Source organism: Ranitomeya variabilis, chromosome 6 (genome assembly GCF_051348905.1).
Source record: "Ranitomeya variabilis isolate aRanVar5 chromosome 6, aRanVar5.hap1, whole genome shotgun sequence".
In the NCBI taxonomy this organism is placed as follows: Eukaryota; Metazoa; Chordata; class Amphibia; order Anura; family Dendrobatidae; genus Ranitomeya; species Ranitomeya variabilis.
Genome location: NC_135237.1, coordinates 353754303 through 353778362, shown reverse-complemented (window position 1 = coordinate 353778362; position 24060 = coordinate 353754303). Strand labels below are relative to the sequence as shown.

The window sequence follows — 24060 nt, the reverse complement described above, 5'->3', positions numbered from 1 at the left end:
TTATTTACATACCTAGTGATGCCCCACATGAAATCCATGTCACTTCAGCCTGGCACAAATGGGTTCTGGGCATCAGAACTGGCATCAAAGTGGGCAAATCGCACATTTTCACAGATTTGAATAAGTAACAGCAATTTTTAAGGGGTTAAATGCCTTTGTGCCACTAATCTAACACCTGATTAACATACCTAATGATGCCCTACATGAAATGCATGTCACTCCAGCCTGGCACAAATGGATTCTGGGCATCAGAACTGGCATCAAAGTGGGCAAATTGCACATTTTCACAGATTTGAATAAGTAACAGCTATTTTTAAGGGGTTAAATGCCTTTGTGCCACTAATCTAACACCTGATTTACATACCTACTGATGCCCCACATGAAATCCATGTCACTCAAGCCTGGCACAAATGGGTTCTGGGCATCAAAACTGGCATCAAAGTGGGCAAATCACCCATTTTCACAGATTTGAATAAGTAACAGCTATTTTTAAGAGGTTAAATGCCTTTGTGCCACTGATTTAACACCTGATTTACATACCTAATGATGCCCCACATGAAATGCATGTCAATACAGCCTGGCACAAATGGGTTCTGGGCATCAAAACTGGCATCAAAGTGGGCAAATCACCCATTTTCACAGATTTGAATAAGTAACAGCTATTTTTAAGAGGTTAAATGCCTTTGTGCCACTGATTTAACACCTGATTTACATACCTAATGATGCCCCACATGAAATGCATGTCAATACAGCCTGGCACAAATGGGTTCTGGGCATCAAAACTGGCATCAAAGTGGGCAAATTGCACATTTTCACAGATTTGAATAAGTAACAGCTATTTTTGAGGGGTTAAATGCCTTTGTGCCACTAATCTAACACCTGATTTACATATTTACTGATGCCCCACATGAAATCCATGTCACTGCAGCCTGGCACAAAGGGGTTCTGGGCATCAGAACTGGCATCAAAGTGGGCAAATTGCACATTTTCACAGATTTGAATAAGTAATAGCTGTTACTTATTCAAATCTGTGAAAATGGGTGATTTGCCCCCTTTGATGCCAGTTTTGATGCCCAGAACCCATTTGTGCCAGGCTGGAGCGACATGGATTTCATGTGGGGCATCAGTAGGTATGTAAATCAGGTGTTAGATCAGTGGCACAAAGGCATTTAACCTCTTAAAAATAGCTGTTACTTATTCAAATCTGAGAAAATGGGCGATTTGCCCACTTTGATGCCAGTTTTGATGCCCAGAACCCATTTGTGCCAGGCTGGAGTGACATGGATTTCATGTGGGGCATCAGTAAATATGTAAATCAGGTGTTAAATCAGTGGCACAAAGGCATTTAACCCCTTAAAAATAGCTGTTACTTATTCAAATCTGTGAAAATGGGCAATTTGCCCCCTATGATGCCAGTTCTGATGCCCAGAACCCATTTGTGCCAGGCTGAAGTGACATGGATTTCATGTGGGGCATCAGTAGGTATGTAAATCAGGTGTTAGATCAGTGGCACAAAGGCATTTAACCCCTTAAAAATAGCTGTTACTTATTCAAATCTGTGAAAATGGGCGATTTGCCCACTTTGATGCCAGTTTTCATGCCCAGAACCCATTTGTGCCAGGCTGGAGTGACATGGATTTCATGTGGAGCATCAGTAAATATGTAAATCAGGTGTTAAATCAGTGGCACAAAGGCATTTAACCCCTTAAAAATAGCTGTTACTTATTCAAATCTGTGAAAATGTGCAATTTGCCCCCTTTGATGCCAGTTCTGATGCCCAGAACCCATTTGTGCCAGGCTGGAGTGACATGTATTTCATGTGGGGCATCAGTAGGTATGTTAATCAGGTGTTAGATTAGTGGCACAAAGGCATTTAACCCCTCAAAAATAGCTGTTACTTATTCAAATCAGTGAAAATGGGCGATTTGCCCCATTTGATGCCAGTTTTGATGCCCAGAACCCCTTTGTGCCAGGCTGGAGTGACATGGATTTCATGTGGGGCATCAGTAGGTATGTAAATCAGGTGTTAGATCAGTGGCACAAAGGCATTTAACCCTTTAAAAATAGCTGTTACTTATTCAAATATGTGAAAATTGGTGATTTGCCCCCTTTGATGCCAGTTCTGTTGCCCAGAACCCATTTGTGCCAGGCTGTATTGACATGCATTTCATGTAGGGCATCATTAGGTATGTAAATCAGGTGTTAGATCAGTGGCACAAAGGCATTTAACCCCTTAAAAATAGCTGTTACTTATTCAAATCTGTGAAAATGGGTGATTTGCCCCCTTTGATGCCAGTTTTGATGCCCAGAACCCATTTGTGCCAGGCTGGAGTGACATGGATTTCATGTGGGGCATCACTAGGTATGTAAATCAGGTGTTAGATCAGTGGCACAAAGGCATTTAACCCCTTAAAAATAGCTGTTACTTATTCAAATCTGTGAAAATGGGCGATTTGCCCACTTTGATGCCAGTTTTGATGCCCAGAACCCATTTGTGCCAGGCTGGAGTGACATGGATTTCATGTGGGGCATCAGTAAATATGTAAATCAGGTGTTAAATCAGTGGCACAAAGGCATTTAACCCCTTAAAAATAGCTGTTACTTATTCAAATCTGTGAAAATGTGCAATTTGCCCCCTTTGATGCCAGTTCTGATGCCCAGAACCCCTTTGTGCCAGGCTGGAGTGACATGGATTTCATGTGGGGCATCAGTAAATATGTAAATCAGGTGTTAAATCAGTGGCACAAAGGCATTTAACCCCTTAAAAATAGCTGTTACTTATTCGCATGTGTGAAAATTGGTTCTCTGCCCACTTTGATGCCAGTTCTGATGCCCAGAACCCATTTGTGCCAGGCTGGATTGACAGGAACTTGATGTGTGGCATCACAAGGTATGCAAGTCAGGTGTCAGATCAGTGGCACAAAGCCATTTAACACCTTTAATACCATACCTCAGTGCCTACTTTGATGCCCATTTTTGTGCCAGCCTTCTAAATTTTGTATCTGTTTTTAAGTGTATTCACAAAAGGACACATGACCGCATATTATTATATACTCAGAATGGTTTATTTTTATACAAAAACCTGAAAAAAACAGAAAATAAAAAATAGCCGAATAAGAAACTGCTGAATAAGAAACCAACTTCAGCCCGAATAAGAAACTGAACGAATAAGAAACCAACTTCAGCATCGTCAATTTGGAGAAGAAAAAAAAAACGCATTTGAAAAGTCTGACATAAAAATAAAAAAACCTCCCTAAATCCTCAAAAAGGCACTACCACCAATTCCCAATAAGCTATAGCTCAAAAAAGGCTCAGTTTGTGGGGCAGCCATGAGGTAACGTCACGCGTGGTACTCGGAGCCGCCGCACAGCCCCACAGACACCACAGTAGTGTGAAGAGTTGCGCAACACAAACACTCTGTCGCCACATCCGTTCCCGCCTCTAATATCAACCAATTAGAAAGCACGACGGAATTGACGTTGCTTCTTCCTTTACGTCATTACGTCGCCCTCTTTCCTGCGTCCACTATTCGCCTCTTCTCACAATCCAGGACTACATTTCCCGACAGCCCCTCGCGTTCTCATTCTATGTCGTCATTACGTCTTCGAATCGTGGAATACGCGGGCAAGCGCAGTGAGACACAGGCGGGCAGTGTGAGGAGCGGAGGCCTGGAGACTCGGCGCACACCTACCGGGAACGCAGCTAAGTGTTCTCTTGACGAGTCCAGTTATTTCCGGCCCGTTCAACCGGGCCTAGACTGACGACGTTAGTCAGAGCTTCCACCACTGTTCGTCACACAAGAGTAGTAACCGCGCAGGGTCCTCGGGCCGGAGTGACCCGAGGAGGAGTCAGCCGGATGGCGGCAGCGGGAGGAGGTGGAGGGGGAACGGGCCGTGGAGGAAAGATCCGAACCCGGAGATACCACCTGAGTTCCGGGAGGACCCCGTACAGCAAGAGCCGGACAGCAGGCCAGCAGGTGAGTGTGGTCGGGACGGCGTGCATGTGTGGTGGCTGCTGCCCTGCCTGGTGCCCCCTCACTGCTGTGTAACCCTCCGCTGGATAGTCCGCCATGTGTTAGTGCTGCAGTAACCATGGCACCCGGCAGACACCGGTGATCCTGGGGTCAGGGCTGCTGCCTTGTGTCTGACACTGAGGCTTCTTCCCACTACACGTGTGAAACGATCAAATACCTTCTGCTGAAGGCTTAAAGGGATTATAAGGTTTCATACCCTCCCAACCCCTGGCTGCAGGTTGTTTTAAAATCAAACTCTCCTTACTCATCCTCCCCAGGTCCAGCGCTAGATTTCCACTGCTGCCCACCTTGTCTGTTACTGTCACTGCAGACATTAGCAGGGCTGTCCAAGACTTTAATATTGATGGTCTGTCCTAAGGGTAGGTCATCAGAGTCTTATCTGTGGGGGGGTGACAACTGGTACCCGCCGATCTGCTATTCCCAGTATCGGCGGCAGTTGTGAAGTGGAAAAGCACAGCTCTTTAAACTGCATAGTGGCCAAGGTTGGGTACTGCACATCCGCCTCTGTTTAAATAAGCAGTTCCCAGCGGCGGTCACTATGTGGTTCACGGAGCTATTCTGTGCAGATCCACAATTGATTACATCCTGCATCAGGGGTGGTGCACCATCACTCATCTGCTACTCCATCAGTATTAAAGTATGTGATAAACCCTTTAAGAGGGTCAATTGGTTGCTGCAGTGGTAATGTCAAAATTGCCAGGGGAGTGAGGAGACTGGTGAGTATGTGCTAGCTATTATTTTCGTACCACACTCAGCTGATAAGTTATGGAAGAGAAAGGGGCATGTTGAGGTTATAGGGAACCTATCAGCTGGTTTTGCTGCTATAAGATGCGGCCACCGCCTTTCAGGGCTTATCTACAGCATTCTATAAATATTTAGATTAGCCCCCCGATGTAACCTGAAAGATAAGAGAAACAAGTTATATTATACTCAGCCAGGGGTGGTCCGGTCCAATGGTAGTGCGGGTCCAGCGCCTCCCATCTTCTTGCGACGTTGCCCTCCTTCATCGCTCCCCATTATCAATTTCCTGCACAGGCGTACTCTGCCCTGTTGAGGACAGAGTAAAGTACTGCAGTGCGCAGGCATCGGGCCTCTGACTTTCCCTGCACACTGCAGTACTTTATACTGCCCTCAACAGGGCAGAGTACGCCTGTGCAGGAGCGTGATGCTGGGGAGCGATGGAGCAGGAGGGCGGCGTGGCAAGAAGTGGGAGGCACCGGACCTGCGACGCCCACCGGACCGCACAGGATCGCCCACCCGGGTGGGTATCAAATAACTTATTTTTCTTCGCTTGCAGGGCGGACCGGGGGCTTATCTACATCATTATAGAATGCTGTATATAAGCCCTGAAAGACGGTGGCTGCATCTTATAGCAGCCAAAACAGGTGAGAGGTTCCCTTTAACTAAAAAAAAATTACATAAATGTGCATAAAAAAGTGTTCTATAACTTAACTATCTGGCACCATTAAAGATATTGGTGTTTCCAGGTTCAGCGGCACCACTGTCAGAGAGGCTCTCCTGTGTCTGCAGGAATCTGACTGCTCATTTCAATGGCTAAGCCAGCCCCTTCTCTATTATGGTTGGAGGGGAATGACATTAGCTGCTTTAAGTGAACCTGTCACCAGGTTTGGCTGATAAGGGATATGGCCACCACCTTTCAGGGCTGATATACATTCTATAATGCTGTATATAAGCCCCCGGTCCGACCTGTAGGAGAAGAAAGATAACTTTTATTATACTCACCTGTGGGGTGGTCTGGTCCGAGGGGTGTCGCTCTTCTTGGTCCAGCGCCTTTTATCTTCTTATGATCCCCGTCCTCCTGCTTGCTTCGTGTGGATGATGCGTCCCTTCGTCATCCATACAATCTCCTCGGCACAGCGCTCCGGTGCAGGCGTACTTCTCTACACTGTTGAGGGTAGAGCAAAGTACTACAGTACGCATGCGCCCGGGCTCTATTGACCTTTCCTGGCCCCTGCGCACTGCAGTACTTTGCTCTGCCCTCAACAGTGTAGAGAAGTACGCCTGAATCGGAGCGCTGTGCCGAGGAGATTGTATGGATGAAGAAGGGACGCGTCATCCAGGCAAAGCAAGCAGTAGGATGGCATCGCAACAAGGGAGGCCCATCAGACCGCCCCGCAGGTGAGTATAATAAATTATTTTTCTTCTCTTAGGCTACTTTCACACATCAGTTTTTTGTTTCAGGCAGAATCCGGCTTGTGTTCGAAAAAATGGATCCGTTGCAAATAGTGAAAATAACGGATTCGTTTTTCTATTTTTAATATGGAGTTACAGTGACTTCCTGGAGGAGAGAGAGAGAGAAAGAGGAGATCCGGCGCTAATACAACTCTGAGAAAAAAAAACGGATCCGGCGTAAAAAAAAACGGATTCGTTTTTTTCAAAACTTGCCGGATTGTGCCTGAAACAAAAAACCTCATGTGTGAAAGTAGCCTTACAGGTCGGGTTGGGGGCAGATATGCAGCATTATAGAATGCTGTATATCAGCCCTGAAAGGTGATGGCCGTATCTCTTATCGGTCAAACCCAGTGACAGGTTCCCTTTAACTGACCAGACGGCCTCAATGGTGCTTCCACATATTTTTTATTTTTTGTCTACGTTATTCTGAGATTTACCAAAATCACAACTTATAAAAGAAAATAAAACAAAAAAAGGTCCTGTACTCTAAAACTATACGCCTACACCGTGAGCGCTAAGCGAAAAAAATGTTAGGGCTCTTACAATATCACATCAATGTTTTTTTCAGTGCTTTCCTTGTACAATAGTAGTAAAACCTAAAAGTGTTACTATTGTAATCGTATGGACCCACAGAGTAAGGTTAACATGTCAATTATAAATCAGTGCACTCCATTAAAAAATAAAATGGAAAAACAATTCTGTATTTTTTTAATTTTCATGCCTCTTATTTAAAACAAGAATTAAAGTGATCAAAATATTGTAGGTACCCCAAGACTCTGCAAGTAAAAACTGAATATTGTGCCGCCAAAACCAAGCCCTTGTGTAGCTCTATCTACAGAGAAATAAATACGTTTTGTGCACAAGTAGCAAAACACAAAAAGAACTACTGGTATATAAATTTAGTGTTTTGATTGTATCAACCCACAAAATAAAATTAACATATCAATTAATTTACCCAAAACAGAATTGAGTTTTTTTTTGTCACCAACTCTTTTAAAAAGGTGTATAAATAGCTATCAAAGCATAGTATGTACCCCAAATTGGTATCAAGAAAACTGTCAGCTTGCCACGCTAACAAAATAGAAATCTACATTCCGCATCTTAGGGTACTGTCACACAGTGGCACTTTGGTCGCTACGACGGTACGATCCGTGACGTTCCAGCGATATCCATACGATATCGCTGTGTCTGACACTCAGCAGCGATCAGGGACCCTGCTGAGAATCGTACGTCGTAGCAGATCGTTTGAAACTTTATTTCGTCGCTGGAACTCCCGCTGTCATCGCTGGATCGTTGTGTGTGACAGCGATCCAGCGATGCGTTCGCTTGTAACCAGGGTAAACATCGGGTTACTAAGCGCAGGGCCGCGCTTAGTAACCCGATGTTTCCCTGGTTACCAGCGTAAAAGTAAAAAAAAAAAAAAAAACCGTACATACTCACATTCCGGTGTCCTTCAGGTCCCTTGCCGTCTGCTTCCCGCTCTGACTGAGTGCCGCCGTAAAGTAAGAGCAGATCACAGCGGTGACGTCACCGCTGTGATCTGCTTTCACTTTACGGCGGCACTCAGTCAGAGCAGGAAGCAGACGGCAAGGGACCTGAAGGACACCGGAATGTGAGTATGTACGTTTTTTTTTTTTTACTTTTACGCTGGTAACCACGGTAAACATCGGGTTACTAAGCGCGGCCCTGCGCTTAGTAACCCGATGTTTACCCTGGTTACCCGGGACCTCGGCATCGTTGGTCGCTGGAGAGCGGTCTGTGTGACAGCTCTCCAGCGACCACACAACAACTTTCCAACGATCACGGCCAGGTCGTATCGCTGGTCGTGATAGTTGGAAAGTTGCAGAGTGTAACAGTACCCTTAGAAAATGGCAAAAGACATTTTTTGTTATACAACCTTCTGAATGTCCAACACCATGTATTTTTACCACAGAATGTACACATTAAAAATAAAAAAAAAATATTGCAGAGTGGCAATTTTTTTTTCTTGTTTTCCAATTCGTTGAATGTTAAAATGAATGGTATCATTCAAACCTACAACTCTTCCTGTAAAAAAGCGAAGCCACCATACAACTACATCGATATGGGAAAAAAAAGTAATGGCTCTTGGAAGAAGAGGAAAAAAAAAAATGAAACAACTGTTGAATGTATTAAATATCTTGTGGATGTGACTAATTTATGTAATTTAGTCGAATTAAATGTTAGTAGGTATAGTAACCCATCAATGCCCCATGTATGATAAAAGCAGGTGCATGCGTGAGTGCACAGACTACCACTGCAGAGAGTGACAGCAGCATCTAAATGGCTGACAGCAGCAATTAGAACTCTGCTTTGACTGCTGCTGCTAGAGGCAGATGCCAGTAATGTAATGCCGTCATTTACAGCTTGTGGGACAGGATCACCTCCTGAAACTACTGCACCCGCCCCGACCCACTCCGTCATCGATTATCCGTCATGGGGCGTTAGGAAATTTAAGGTTTTATTAAGAGAAAAGAAACCATAAGGCTATTTTCACACATCAGGTTTTTGCTGTCAGGCTAAATTGAAAAAAAATGGATCTGGCGAATGTTGCCGCAGCATCCGTTTTTTTTCCCCATAGACTTGTATTAGTGCCGTATGATAATGCGTTTCGTCTGGTTTTCGTTGGATCCGGCAAATCTGCCATTTCCGGTTTCTCGAAAAAAACAAAAAAAAACGTCTATAGCAACGTTTTTTGTCTCCGGCTGTTTGCTAAAATGGGAGCCGGAAGGTGCCAGATCTGGAAAATGACGGATTCCAGTGCCGGATTCCGGTTTTTTAAACTGAGCATGCTCCAAATTTTTTTGTATCCAATAATCTAGATATGCTAGCCGGATCCGTCTCATCAGTTTTTCACAATCTGCGCCGGATCCGGTTTTCCAACTTTCGCCAGATTGTGCCTGTTGCAAAAAACCTGATGTGTGAAAGTAGCCTAAATGTCATAGTCTGCAGAAAGAGTTCTCTCCCACAGACTGACAGCGGGGAAGCGTAGAGCTGTGTGTGTAGTGTTTTCTACACTGCTATAACTGGTATTAAATGGTCCTCCTGTTAGGCCATGTTCACACTTTGCGGTTTTTACCGCGGATCCGCGGCGATTTTGATGCTGCGGGTCCGCAGCAGTTTCCATAGCGTTTACATTAACATGTAAACCCTATGGAAACCGCAAACCGCTGTGCACATGCTGCGGGAAAAAACGCGCAGAAATGCAGCGGTTTAAAACCCGCAGCATGTCACTTTTTTGTGCAGAATCGCAGTGATTCTGCAACCATAGGAATGCATTGAACCGCTTACTTCCCGCATGGGGCTGTGCCCACGTTGCGGGAAGTAAGCGGATAATGTGCGGGTGGTACCCGGGGTGGAGGAGAGGAGACTCTCCTCCAGGCCCTGGGAAGCATAAATAGTGTAAAAAAAAAAAAAGAATAAAAATAAAAAATGTTATACTCACCTCTCAGCGCTGCCCGCGGCCGTCCGGTCTTCTGTTTGCTGTGCGAGCAGGACCTGTGGTGACGTCGCGGTCACATGACCGTGATGACGCCTCGGTCACATGACCGTGATGTCACGAAGGTCCTTCTCGGCACAGCATCTTTGGAACCGGACCGCCGGGTGCAGCGCCCAGGAGATCCGGACATCGGAGGGTGAGTATATAACCAATTTTTATTATTTTTATCATTACTATTGATGCTGCATATTGCTGCATATGCAGCATCAATAGCACAGGAGTAATCCCGCAGCGGAAACCGCGGAACAAACTGCGATAAATCTGCAGGGATAACCACAGCGGTTTTGCCCTGCAGACTTATCAATTCCGCTGCGGGATAAACCTGCAGAGCACACCGCAAAGTGTGAACATGGCCTTAGTGTTAATCGAGTGACGCTTATAATTACGGTATGTCTGTGATTAAATGTTCATCCTCACGTTATGGAACAGGTTTTCGAAATGCTCTACAATTGATCACATTCTCCTCTTATGTGAAGCTGGGCTTACACGGCGTCTGATGCGTTCATTCATTCTTCTGAAATGCCACAAATTTCAGACAAAAATAATAGAGAATAATGTGTTCAGTGTGCATTGGTATAATGGTGTTTCTCCAGGCTAAACTCAAGTGCCTAATTAAAGTGCTGTAAATGAAAAATTGCCTTTTCTCCCATAGCAACCAGGCAGAGCTAAGCTTTTATTTGTTTGAATGGCTATTTCTGAACCACGGCTAATTATCAGCAGGCACTATATAATGGCAAATCTTAGCCGTGTAATGTATACACTGTTAGGATTGCGCTCATCACATGACCACTCTTAAGGCGATTTGAATACTTTTGATTACGTGCTGGCTCGCTGAGACAAGCCGCTTGAGCGGCCACATGACAACCACTTGAAGTGGAGAGTAGAGCAGAATCCTAAGGCCTCTTTCACACTTCTGTCAGCAGTGTCCCGTCGAGATACGTCGTCTTGTGAGAAAACAGGATCCTGCAAAAAAATTTGCCATCCGTTTAATCCGTCGTGCACTGGATCCATCGCAAAATAGCGGTCCGTCGGGAGCAAAAAACGTTTCAGAGGAACGTTTTTTCTCCACGTCGGAAAATCGTTCCCTCTCCCTCCCTCTCTCTGATGCGGTGGTAACTTTTGCTGGATCCTCTTTTTTTTAAAATTCGCCGGATTTTACCTGATGGCAAAAACCTGATGTATGAAAGGGGCCTTAAGGAGTCAACAGCATCCACAAAGTATGTGCAAGGTTTCAACAGCAGGAGCAGGGAGGACGGCAGTGAGAGGAGCTTGATAATTAAGGCTACGTTCACATTAGCGTTGTGCGCCGCAGCGTCGGGCGCTGCAGCGTCGCCGCATGCATCATGCGCCCCTATATTTAACATGGGGACGCATGGACATGCGTTGTGTTGCGTTTTGTGACACATGCGTCTTTTTGGGCGTACGCGTCAGGGCGCAGAGGACGCAGCAAGTTGCATTTTTTTTGCGTCCAAAATCATGCAAAAAAAGGACGCATGCGTCACAAAACAATGTGTTTTGCATGCGTTGTGCGTTGCGTCGCCGACGCAACACACAACAACGCAAATGTGAACGTAGCCTTAGCTAGGTGGCTGAGATAGTTTCCAGTCTGAATACACTTGGGGTATATTGTTGGACTCCTGAATTGCTGAGCTTTCAGGAAACTTTAGTCATTCTGGAATGGATCATCAAGAATAGGCGATCTATTTCATGATCTATACAGATTACTTAGTTCTGGTGACAGATCTATTAAGATGTTCTCTTTTCCATCACCCACAGGGTATCATCAGTCGTGTCACAGATACTGTAAAGAGCATTGTTCCAGCTTGGCTGCAGAAATATTTTAACAAAGACGACGAGGTACCTGGCAGATCCTCAAACTTGATTCGAGCTGAAGACCATACTGATACACAAAACGAAGAACAAAGTCACACCTATGTTCAGGAAGACCTGCCGGCAACTGCAGATGACAGAATCACTCTGGAGCATGTTAGAACCCAGGAAGGTAGGCAATCTCCATTTAAAGAGGACTTGTCACCTCTTCTGACATGTTTTTTAGTAAATGCTTTATTTCCCGTGAAATAATTATCCAGTGTGTTTTCTTGTAGAGCTGTGTAGTGCTCTTTTCGTCAGTCACTCCTCCTAGAGATGGGAGTAAATTAACAACTGGCCGTAACCATTCCTGATTCAAAGTAGTAGTGTGTCCCTGTGGGCTGCCACCAATTACACTGTGTGTAGATACACCCCCTCAAATGGTAATGCCCATTGGAGGCATTACAGGAAGGTGCAAGTTATGCAACAGTTATAAGAAAAGATGCTCCAAAATTATTTAGAAAGAGGTCCACTTTAAAGAGGACCTTTCGTCAAATTTTTCATGTGGAACTGCCCACATGATGTAAGGGCAGAGCAGAGTTACACATGGGTGTTATTTTTTTAATTCTTTTGTTTTCCCTCTGTTACAGAGAGATAATTGATCAAAGTATATGGCACTTCATGAATTAACACTTTCAATCCAAGTGGGTATAACCAGACAGTTTTCATGGGCATGTGTACTCCTCCACCCCGAATGAAATTGACCAATCATAAGCAGGCAGCAACATTCAACCCCATAACATAGCTTAGTGCAGGTTTCTCAGCCTGTATAATGTCACAGCTAGAGATGAGTGAATTTGATTGAGTCCCTGCTTATTCGGCAAGTTATAGCACTTACCGAATGCGGCTGCGTAGGAAACCCGGATACATGGAGCGCGCCGGCCGATCAGCACCGCAGCTGCATGTGTCACGGCTGTGTGACTGTCATAACATATGCACGGCGAGCTTTCCCTGCATGAGTTGTGACTGTCACACAGCCGCGACGCATGCAGCTCCGGAGCCGAACAGCTGATCAGCAGGAGTGCTCCAGATATCCGTGTCCCCTCTGCAGCTTATTCGGTAAGCGCTATAGCTTGCCGAATAAGCAGGGACCCGAGCAAAATTGCTCATCTCTAGTCACAGCCTGTGCGTCTCTTATATCAATTTACATTTTGTGCATTTATTTTGAATTGATTAAATTAAAATTTCTTCTTGCTTCTATAAGTAACTTAATGTTTCCAGTAACAATTTTTTTTATTTTTTGAATGTCCCTTATTGATTTTGATGCCATAAATCTAACATTACAGATCACTCAACAAGTCGATTGGCATTAAGTCTGCCTGAAGTGTTAACCCGGCCATCTCTACACAGAGCTAACCTAAACTTCAACATATTGGATTCTCCTGCACTTAATTGCCAACCCTCTACATCTTCTGCCTATCCTATTGGCACTTCTAATTTTTCACTGGTGAAGGAAATTAAGGACTCTACCTCTCAGCACGATGATGATAACATTTCTACAACTAGTGGTTTTTCTTCAAGGGCATCTGATAAAGGTAAATGTGTCTAAATGTTGTGTTTAGCTGGGTTATGAAATTTTATGTATTTTAAGACCTTTTTATTTCTTTTGTCAGACATTGCTGTCACAAAAAATCTGAATGCACCCCCTCTATGGTCTCCTGAAGCAGATCGTTCCCATTTTTCACATAACTCGTCTATGACCTCTAGGAAACCAACGTTTAATCTGTCCACGTTTGGCTCTCTGTCACCGGTATGTGCTGATGTCCTCCATTTATTCCCCTGATATCCTTCTGTATATAATGTTATAGCATGAGTGTTTTGCCTGGATTTCTGAGGGACTCAGTTGTACTCTGCAAAGCTTTGAGTAACACATTTGGGAAGTAATTATAATTATAACCTCTACTGAAATGTTAGAATACAGCCATATCCACTGCTGCTGTTTTTCAGCAGTCAGCATAATTTATAGACTTAAATCTTTTGCACTTTGTAAAATGTTACTCATGTGTACCTCGAGTTTTAGACACTTTAGATCGTTTGTGTGGTCTTTTAACGGGCACTTGACTCTATCTTTAGTGCGAAGTGACTATCTTTGTCCTTTTTGAGCACCTTGTCTGTTTGCCTTCTAGTCAGCATAACAGAAATCACTGATGGCACTGACGTGGTCATTACATCCCTATAGGAGCAAATCGGGTACTTGCGGAACACCACCATATCCTACAAAAAGTAACTGTTTATGAAGTAGTCCAGCTTGAAGATGAACAGAAAGCAGAACTCGCCAGATAAAATCCCTTTTTTTTTAAATTATCCTGCAAGCTTAAAACCGCAGTACTATGCCGAAACATTTAGGAAAATGGTTTTCAATTGTGGCTGTGTTTCTTCTGGTCTTTGACATGTCATTTTATGGCTGTTACGAACATCAGCGCTATGATCCCACAAAAAGGACAGAAATACAGATTGAGAAATTGTCTTGTTAATTTTTATGATCTGGACTACCGCAGTGGGGAACGCTGGGTCGTGAGGCCAGAGGAAGCCTTTGACTCGTGATCCTTTCTGCAAAGTACTGCTGTTTAAGTCAAAGAATTTTTGTTGCGAGTGCCACTTTCTACTTTTCTTCACGCTGGATCCCCTTCTCTTCTATCTAACAGATGTCCCAACTTAGTTAATTTTGACTGACTGGTAATTGATCTCTTAATGAAGGTACACTTTAAAGGGGGCATGAAAGCCACTTTACTCAGGAAATTGCTGGTAGTGTGAGGCACCACTAGTGGGATTTTCTGACACTTGCCATGTACTATATTAGTCCATTAGATGAGCATGTTGATGTATGTTCCAATGATGGCCAGTTATTGACCTTTCACGTTACCTGTAGCCTTAATTACCATATATACGCTGAGATTTTTAGGCTGAAAGTACCCCTCTCTGCTTATACTCAAGTCATTGTCCCAGGGGGTCGGCGGGGGATGGGGATCGGCGGCTGTCACATCATACTCACCTGCTCCCGGCACAGTCTCTGCCCTTCCCTGCTTCTCCGATGGCTCTGTCTTCCACGTCCTCTGGCTGTGATGTTTAGGTCAGAGGGCGTGATGAAGCGGTTAGTGCGCGCCCTCTGCTTGAACAGTCACTGCTAAGAGCCGGAAGACACAGCGGCGTGTGGCGGTGGAACGGGGACAGGTGAATATCGCAAGTGCCAATGGCCTAAGCCAGCGGTGACTCCGGCACCTTGCCCCCAGCGACGAGAGGTATGTAAATTTTTTTTTTTTTTTTTTAATCGCTGCAGCAGCATACATATAATATTCTATGGAGCATCTTATGGAGCCATCAACCTTTGTGCAGCATTATATGAGGAATAATATTCTATTGAGCATCTTATGGAGCCATCAACCTTTTGTGCGGCATTATATGGGGCATAGTATTCTATGGAGCATCTTATGGGGCCATCAACCTTTGTGCAGCATTATATGGGGCATAGTATTCTATGGAGCATCTTATGGGGCCATCAACCATTGTGCAGCATTATATGGGCATAATATTCTATTGAGCATCTTATGGGGCCATCATTAACCTTTTATGCAGCATTATATGGGGTATATTTTAATATGGAGCATCTTATGGGGCCCATCATGAACTTTGTGGAGCATTATATGGGGCTCCTGATTAAATATGGATATTCAAAAACACTTGACCTAAGGATGTCTCAGTTAATTTTACTTTTATTAGTATCTATTTTTATTTTTTTAAATTTACCAGTTTTTCTCCCTAGGCTTATTCTCGAGTCAATAAGTTTTCCCATTTTTTTGTGGCATAATTGGGGGGGCTTATACTCGGGTCGGCTTATACTAGAGTATATACAGTACCTATTAGTCATGTGTACTAAAAATTATTAAAATTATTAAGTAACTTTGTAACTTTTTTTAATGCAGTCTCTCGGAAACTCATCAGTCTTAAAATCCAGTCAACTTGGGGACTCTCCTTTTTATCCAGGAAAGACTACTTATGGCGGTGCGGCATCTATACGGACATCAAGGGTCCGCAGCACTCCATATCAGGTAAATGAATGGCTGTAATTGTGCAGTAGTGATGAACTAGAAAAAAAATTCATAGAATTACAGCAGTACCAACGTTAGTGTTCTTGTTTTTTGCGAAGTGCTGAAAATCCGTTTTGAAAACAAACCAAAAAATAAGTTGTCGACCTTTTCTGACACTCATAACATTTTCATATTTCTGTCAATGGAGCTTTGTTGTGGCTTGTTTTTTTTTTTTTTGTTTTTTTTTGTTTTTTTAAGTGACTAGTTGCTGTTTTGATCGGTAACATTTTTATTGCTTTCTACTGCATTTTTTTTTGTGACATTGCAGTAACTGAGGGGAAAAAGCAATTCTGGTGTTTTTGATTACTTTCCTTTTTTACAGCTTTTACTGTACAGGTAATTGTGCATTTTTACACATGAGACTGTATGTCTGTTGCTATCACAAATGTGTTTATTTTTCTTCATTTTTTAAGGGGCAATATATAGGTGGTTCAAATTTATTTTCTTTAATTATATTAATTTTCATTCATAGAATACTTGTAAGGACTTTTTTTTTTTTATATAGAATGTCTCTTGTTCTATACAGTGCTGTGCCACAGTACTGTAATATATGAGGAAAGTCTCCTATAATGCTCAGCCTGTACCTGGGTTTCAAGAGAGTACTTGATGCGGCACGCTCAGGGGCCTTCTGCAGGTATCTGACTGCCATTTGAATCTATCAACTCCTCTTGGTTGGAGAGGAATTGCATGGATCAGCACTTATCAAAACCAAGCTTCCTAAATGCCACTGTCAAGGGATTAGGAAAATAACTAGGGAACAAGAAAAGCGCAATAGCGCGTTTATCCACTATAATATGATGATCATGTGGTGGTCCCGCTCACCTGATAATGTTGTGTGAGACACAACTTTAATAATTTTTTTTTTTTGTTTAAATCATGTTTATTGAAGCAAATAAACAATACAGAAATTAAATAAAGTAGGAACATAATCAAACTCATTATGCCAGAAATGTAGACTGTATTCTATTAAAGTTAATGTCCCAACTATTTCAAGGTTTTATTGGCCAATGCCAATATTATCTCTTTTCCAGTTTAATAATGTTAATTGTTATTATTATATTCAGCAATTATCAGGAAAACTATTCGTAACTCCAAAAACTAAATTACATGTATTGATAGTACATATCACATGTAAGATAAGGAGATTTTGAGAGAAGGAAAGATAATAAAAAGAGGAAAGAAGAGAAGGATAGAGATAAGGACAAGAAGGTATATTATATGAAATTGGGTACGGGGGAGCTGGATTCCCTCGGGCGGACCCCCACCTCCGTCCAACGACGGAGAAGATGATAAATTGTTAAAATTGGTTTCAGATCATGGAAGCCGGTTAAATTAGATAAACAGTGTTCAGAATGTGAAAACTTCTGGAGCTATTTCAAATATAGGTCAGGGTCTAGATAGCCATAGGTCTAATTCTGGAGTTTCTCTGAATGCAATCCATGGAGCCCAGGTATTGTAGAATTTTATAGGATTCCCGGTAGTCTGATTTATCAATTGCTCCATTCTATAAATATCGTTGAGTTCCGCAACAAATTCAGAACATGAGGGGAATTTTTCTTGTTTCCAATACCGGGGAATCGAGTTCCTAGTGGCCGTGAGGAAATGTCTGAGAAGATTATTTTTAAACCCAGATATCGACAAGTCACATAAGGACAAGTGTGCTAATTCTGCTGTGGGCCGGACCTTACGAATAGATAGTTTATTATAGAGATCAAAGATTGACATCCACAATTTCTTCAGATTCAGATCTCTTCAGATATGGACATATGTTCCCTTTTCCTCTGCGCATCTCCAGCATGTATCTGGAATCACCGGGAATATAGTATGTACCAAGGAAGGTCATCTATACCACCTCAACAAGATCTTATAGCTCTTCTCCTGCGACACAGAGGACAGCGAGGTCCTAAAAGTAAATAGGATCTTGTCTCTCTCCTCTTGAGATAAAGATATCTCCAAGTCATTCTCCCATTTTGAGAAAAATATTGGGAAATTGTGCGTTGGGGTTTTATTATTAATAATAATAATAATAATAATAATAATATTGTTATAGCTCCATTTATTCCATGGCGCTTTACATGTGAGGAGGGGTATCCATAATAAAAACAAGTACAATAATCTTAACCAATACAAGTCATAACTGGTACAGGAGGAGAGAGGACCCTGCCCACGAAGGGTCACTATCTACAAGGGATGGGTGAGAATAAAGTAGGCGAGGGTAGAGCTGGTCATGCAGCGGTTGGGTCGATCGGTGGTTACTGCAGGTTGTAGGCTTGTCGGAAGAGGTGGGTCTTCAGGCTCTTTTTGAAGGTTTTGATAGTAGGCGAGATTCTGGTGTGTTGTGGTAGAGAGTTCCAGAGTAGGGGTGATACGTGAGAGAAATCTTGTATACGATTGTGGGAAGAGGAGAGAAGAGGGGAGTAGAGAAGGAGATCTTGTGAGGATTGGAGGTTGCGTGTAGGTAAGTACCGGGAGACGAGGTCCCAGATGTATGGAGGAGACAGGTTGTGGATGGCTCTGTACGTCATGGTTAGGGTTTTACCAGAGGAGCCCTCACTGCCAGACCTGATGCATTGGGACATTTGGGAGCTCCGCCCTCAAGCCTGGTTCTGCCTGAAAATGATCTGAACACATGTAAGTGTTAATTTCTCATTTAACCCCTGTTATTTTATAATTACCGTTGTACATATTTCCAATTGTCTCTTATTGTAACATCCCTGTAATATTTTATAAACACTGCCTTGTCTTTCGGAGTAAAATATTTAAAGTACTAGTTCGTTCTTCCTGCTCTAAAACGTACCCTAAGTCTTCTGAAGGGAATTACGCTACTGTTTTGGGTTAGCTTCGGACCCGTTTAATCGAAGCTGGTGGCAGCATACCTTGTTCTGTGTATTTGGGAGTCGTAGCGACGGCGGCGTTGATAATTATTGTTCCTGCCTGTGTGGGAGTAGTTATATCACCCTCGCCGCAGCGTGCCCAATAGCCAGTACAAAACGGGCAGCCTTTCTGGCGGCTAATTACCCTGGGTGCAGTACCTAGTCTGACCTGAGGGTAAGGGGGGCGCCAGAGAGCTGCAAGTTCTCAAGTGGAACTTTAAAGCGGGATATACATAAATCCCTGCAGTTCGTGTTATATTGTAGGAGCAGTGGGATAACTAAAATAAGCCCTTGCGGTGAGCTAAGAGGTCAATAACCTTGTGTGTGTTTTCATCACAGTGTTAGCAGTGGAGGGATACCCAAGATAAGCCCCCCCTGCACATGTGATAGCCGTCTGTTGGCCTAAGGTCACCCCGATCCGTGACGTAGGGGTGACGTTCACGGTGTGAAACGTGACAAATTGGTGGCAGCGGTGTGGATTCATGACAAATTGGGGCTTTGACCCCTTTGGAAAAGATTATATAGTAGAGAGACCGTGTGGACCGGAGGTTCCCCAGCAATACAAAGTTTCTCAAAATGAGTCAATACTCTTACACTTTAATATAGTTTTATTTAAGGTACCTGCTGCTCTTGCACACCAGCAGCACAGAAAACCCGCTATCTTCTTTCTTGCTGTCAGAGATTGACAGCGCCATTTAAAGGGATGAAAGGTGCAAATGTAGCTCAACTCCCGACTGTTGATATTGCTGGAAGATGCTAAGTGTTTAACACGGCTCTTGAGTCTTGCCATACACAGGCAGCCAACATTGGACGTCCAATGTTGGTAAGGTGTTAGAGGTTTTTCCTACTTTAAGAATATGTCCTCACTTGGCCCAGTGTGGGCTTTATGAAATAAAAAAATCCTCTACTCTTTTACTTCACCAGTGCTGATTTTGTGAAGTCCTTATTCTGTCCCCTACCAGTCTCTGGGCAACGCGTGGTTTCTGCGGCCAGTCTGTGGCTGCTGATCAGATGCAGCTTTCACACTTAAGCCAAACAAGAAGCCAGTACTTGTTCGTTGTTCTGACGAAATGTGAAAGCTGCCCCCTTTTGTGAATGTTATGTTGGTTTTTTTCTCATTTTACCCCACTCTTGGGCTTATTCAGAATGCCTAACTTTTTAAAAAGGAAAGATATATATCTTTGTACCGTGTTAGCCAGTAGATAAAAAAATATTTAGAATTGAGAGTCCACTGAGGACTCTCAGTTCTAAATATCTTTCTATTTTTTTAAATGAAGGTATCCCCTTGAATTTTTATGATCTGAATTTTGGAGAAACTGTCGTTTGGATACACCTTCCTTTTTGAAGAGGAAGACTAGCACATTGAGGTGTATTTTACAGGCACAAGTTGTTTTTGATAGTCATCGGTGTGACATGTAGTACTAAATCTTTTCCCTAGCTGCTGCGCTCTGACATGTGTTTACAGCTTGTTTTCCCTTTCCCTTGGTTTGGCGCGCTGTACATGTTCAGCTGAGCACCTGTCGTCTGCTTGTTAACTTCTGATACAGGCCTAAGCTGTAATTTTGCTGTTGCGGCAAGTGAGTAGCTAGTTTGATGAATACTTATAGACTGTAAATTTCCACGTTCATTGGCTACCTTATATCTAGAATTTTTACTGCCTGAATATTGATTCATTGTTACTAATCCCCCTTTTTTGCTTGTTACTTAGGCCCCAATAAGAAGGCAAGTTAAACCTAAACCAGCAAATAATCAGTCTTATGGTGTTACAAGCTCCACTGCACGGAGAATTCTGCAATCTCTGGAGAAGATGTCAAGTCCTTTGGCGGTAAATAGCAGACTATTTATGAATTAAGTAGTAGTTCACTATAACTTTGGCACTGACACGAAAAAATCTGTTCTGAAAAGTGATTCCTAAACGTAAGACATGTGTTCAAGGTTTCTGCTATAACAAATATTGGTCTGATTTGCTGCTTAGGCTATAAAATAACCTAAAAACTGCAACTTAAGGTCTATGCTCTATCCTATCGCAAATATGCCCTAATGCTGTTCAGAAACAACTGCAGAAAGTTTTCACAAATTGTGTATCGGTTTGCAACTTTTTCTTTTTTGTAACTCTCTAGTTTTTGTTAAAGTTTAAAAAAAACTTAAAAAACACAGTGAAATTACACAGAGAATGATTATGCTTGTAAGGAACAGTGTTAATAGACCTACTTGGTCTTTATGCAATCTTGAAGTCTATACAGTGAAAGTGCTCCTGTAGTTCCAGGTGACTCTCAAATGAAAGTCATCCTCACATCTAAATCTGGATAGATCCATGCCCTTAAACCTATATATATTTATCATTATTACCAAAGACCAACAAAAGCCACAAGACAATCGCACAACAAAGGGAAGGACAAGAAACAGAAGGAGGACAAATAAAATAATGGGATGCATTAAAAGAGGCATAGATGCTCATGAGGAGAACATGATTTTACCGCTATACAAATCACTAGTTTGACCACACTTAGAATACTGTGCACAGTTCTGGTCTCCGGTGTATAAGAAAGACATGGATGAACTAGAGCGGGTGCAGAGAAGAGCGACCAAGGTTATTAGAGGACTGGGGGGGTCTGCAATACCAAGATAGGTTATTACACTTGGGGCTATTTAGTTTGGAAAAACGAAGGCTTAAGGGGTGATCTTATTTTAATGTATAAATACATAAGGGGACAGTACAAAGACCTTTCTGATGATCTTTTTAATCATAGACCTGAGACAGGGACAAGGGGGCATCCTCTACGTCTGGAGGAAAAAAGGTTTAAGCATAATAACAGACGCGGATTCTTTACTGTAAGAGCAGTGAGACTATGGAACTCTCTGCCGTATGATGTTGTAATGAGTGATTCCTTACTGAAATTTAAGAGGGGACTGGATGCCTTTCTTGAAAAGTATAATGTTACAGGTTATACACACTAGATTCCTTGTTAGCGTGTTGATCCAGGGAACTATTCTGATTGCCGTATGTGGATTCGGGAAGGAATTTTTTTCCCCAGTGTGGAGCTTACTCTTTGCCACATGGTTTTTTTTTACCTTCCTCTGGATCAACATGTTAGGGCATGTTAGGTTAGGCTATGGGTTGAACTAGATGGACTTAAAGTCTTCCTTCAACCTTAATAATAATAACTATAACTATGTTACTAACAAGTCCTGATAGGAGGGGGGATTGATCTGTTTCCAGTGGTGTGCTATCAACCACCTAGCTGCTGTTTGCATATGAAGTAGTTACTTAGATGAATCTTTCCCATCCCAGGGGTGATACTAAATAAATAGACTGCAGGATCGATGGCACTTCTGCAAATAGAATCCTTTGTATGAGGGATTTGACTGACTCCCAGTAACTGGCCAGTCTAGGACATGCCCAAAAGATGTGAGTCTGAGATCCAATCAAAGTACCGCAGCGCCAGCAGTCATCTAGGACCAGGGGGTTAAAATTATGGAGACTTTCTGGAGTATGAAACCAAAACATCAAAATCTTGTATTGATTTACCTTGTACAATAAGTATTTTTAAAATATATTCAAAGCTTTACTTTATAAAATTAAATGTTTTTTAAAAGGTGGTGTCTGATACTTAGCTTTATTAACACATTATCTAGCACTTGCTGAAAATGCTGCATGGTGTTTGTGTTACATCTGGTTTAATAAGCCCAAAAAGCCTTAAGTGATTGTTGATGAGACTGTGTGGCCAAATCTCAATACCTGTACCTTTTAAAAAAAATACTTGGTAGATTGTGAAGGAATCTCTGTTTAAAGGGAAGGTGCCATCAAAAATTTTTTTTTTCCAGCAATTGAAAAATTGTAAAGAATTAATGTTTACATTTTCTTAAAAAATATTTTCATTTGTTTATAATTTAGTAAAATATGAAAAATAATTTTAAAAGGTTTGGCATTTCCACTTTTAAACACTAGGGGGAGCAGCTACTGAAATTTGACAAAAACCTAGTGTACAACTAGCTCACATTACTGCACTGCAGTAATTATCGGCGGAGTCTGCTGACCTGTGTGATGTCTCCTCTCCTCCCCTTCTGGGTGTTTGCTAAGGGATAAGAGGATGATATTCAGGAACCCAGTGAGCAGCCATTTTGTTGGTGACTGCAGAGTAAGGCTGCCGTCACACTATCAGTATTTGGTCAGTATTTTACCTCAGTATTTGTAAGCCAAAACCAGGAGAGGAAAAATAAGAGGAAAAGTATAACAGAAACATATGCACCACTTCTGCATTTATCACCCACTCCTGGTTTTGGCTGAGAAATACTGATGTAAAATACTGACCAAATACTGAACGTGTGATGGCAGCCTTCTACTGACAAGTAGACAGTCACCGAGGATGGCAGGCAGCAAGGATTCTGGGAGATATATGGTGGAGGGAGCAGGGTGACAGCAGCACAGAGTATTTCAGGAGAGCAGTGTGCTGGTCTATGGAGGGGGCACCCTGTTCAGTGCGCGGAGCAGCCAGGGATTTACATAGAACGCTGTCTTTTATACACATGGATGGGCCGTCTGCTCCACAGAAATCCAGGAAACATTTCTGCGGATTGATGGCCTGTTCTGATCCAGACATTGCATGCAGACCCCATTCCCCTCCTCAGATCCTGTCTTCTCCATCCTGTCCTGGCGATGTGTGAAAGCGAGACGACAGGCGCAGTCTGGGGTGACGCTGGGAAGGAAATGTAGCCATATAGTAACGATAAAAATGAGACCCCTCTCTTCAGCTGCCTCACTAGCCCTGACTGCACCTAACTGGAGGTCATGCTGCCCCCTCAATTACCCCAGACCCGCGTGCAGGTGCTCAACCAGAACCACCATAGAATGGGTCCCCTTTCTGAATAGAATACTGCCATACAGATAATACATAATACCGCCATATAGCTCACACATAAAACCACCATATAATTCTCACATAATACTGCCACATAGATAGATCACACATAATCCCACAATATAGTTCTCATATAATCCCGTCATATAGTTCTTATATTATTGCACCATACTGATCAAACATAATACAACCATACATATCACATATAATACTGTCATATAGATCACACATAATAATTAGCGGCATCAAGTGTGGTCTATATGGCAGTGCTATGTTAAAAATATACATTATATGGTGGCATCATGTGTGATCTATATGGCAGTTTTATGTAATAAATATATCCAGCAATATTATGTTTGATCTATATGGCAGCATTATGTAAAAAATATATATGGCAACATTATGTACGGTCCATATTACAGTATTATGTAATAGATATATCTGGCGGCACTATGTATGACCTATATGGCAGTACTATGTAATAAATATATGTGGAGGTATAATGTGTGGTCTTTATGAGTATTATGTTATAAAATATATATGGCGGCATTATGTATGACCTATATGGCAGTATTATGTAATAAATATATATGGTGGTATATTTATTATGCAAAGGCAGGAAAGTTGTGAG

At 42.6% G+C, this 24060-nt stretch overlaps 1 protein-coding gene across 1 annotated transcript in view; it reads left to right on the top strand.

The window, feature by feature from the left end:
- Positions 1-3563: 3563 nt before the first annotated feature.
- Positions 3564-24060, top strand: part of NUP153 (nucleoporin 153) — a 92273-nt gene continuing 71776 nt past the window's right edge. The window contains exons 1-6 of the mRNA XM_077269942.1: positions 3564-3976; positions 11520-11745; positions 12899-13147; positions 13226-13362; positions 15533-15658; positions 20279-20395. Coding sequence (XP_077126057.1) covers positions 3857-3976; positions 11520-11745; positions 12899-13147; positions 13226-13362; positions 15533-15658; positions 20279-20395 — 975 coding nt within the window. The 5' untranslated portion in view covers positions 3564-3856. The remainder of the gene's footprint in view (positions 3977-11519; positions 11746-12898; positions 13148-13225; positions 13363-15532; positions 15659-20278; positions 20396-24060) is intronic.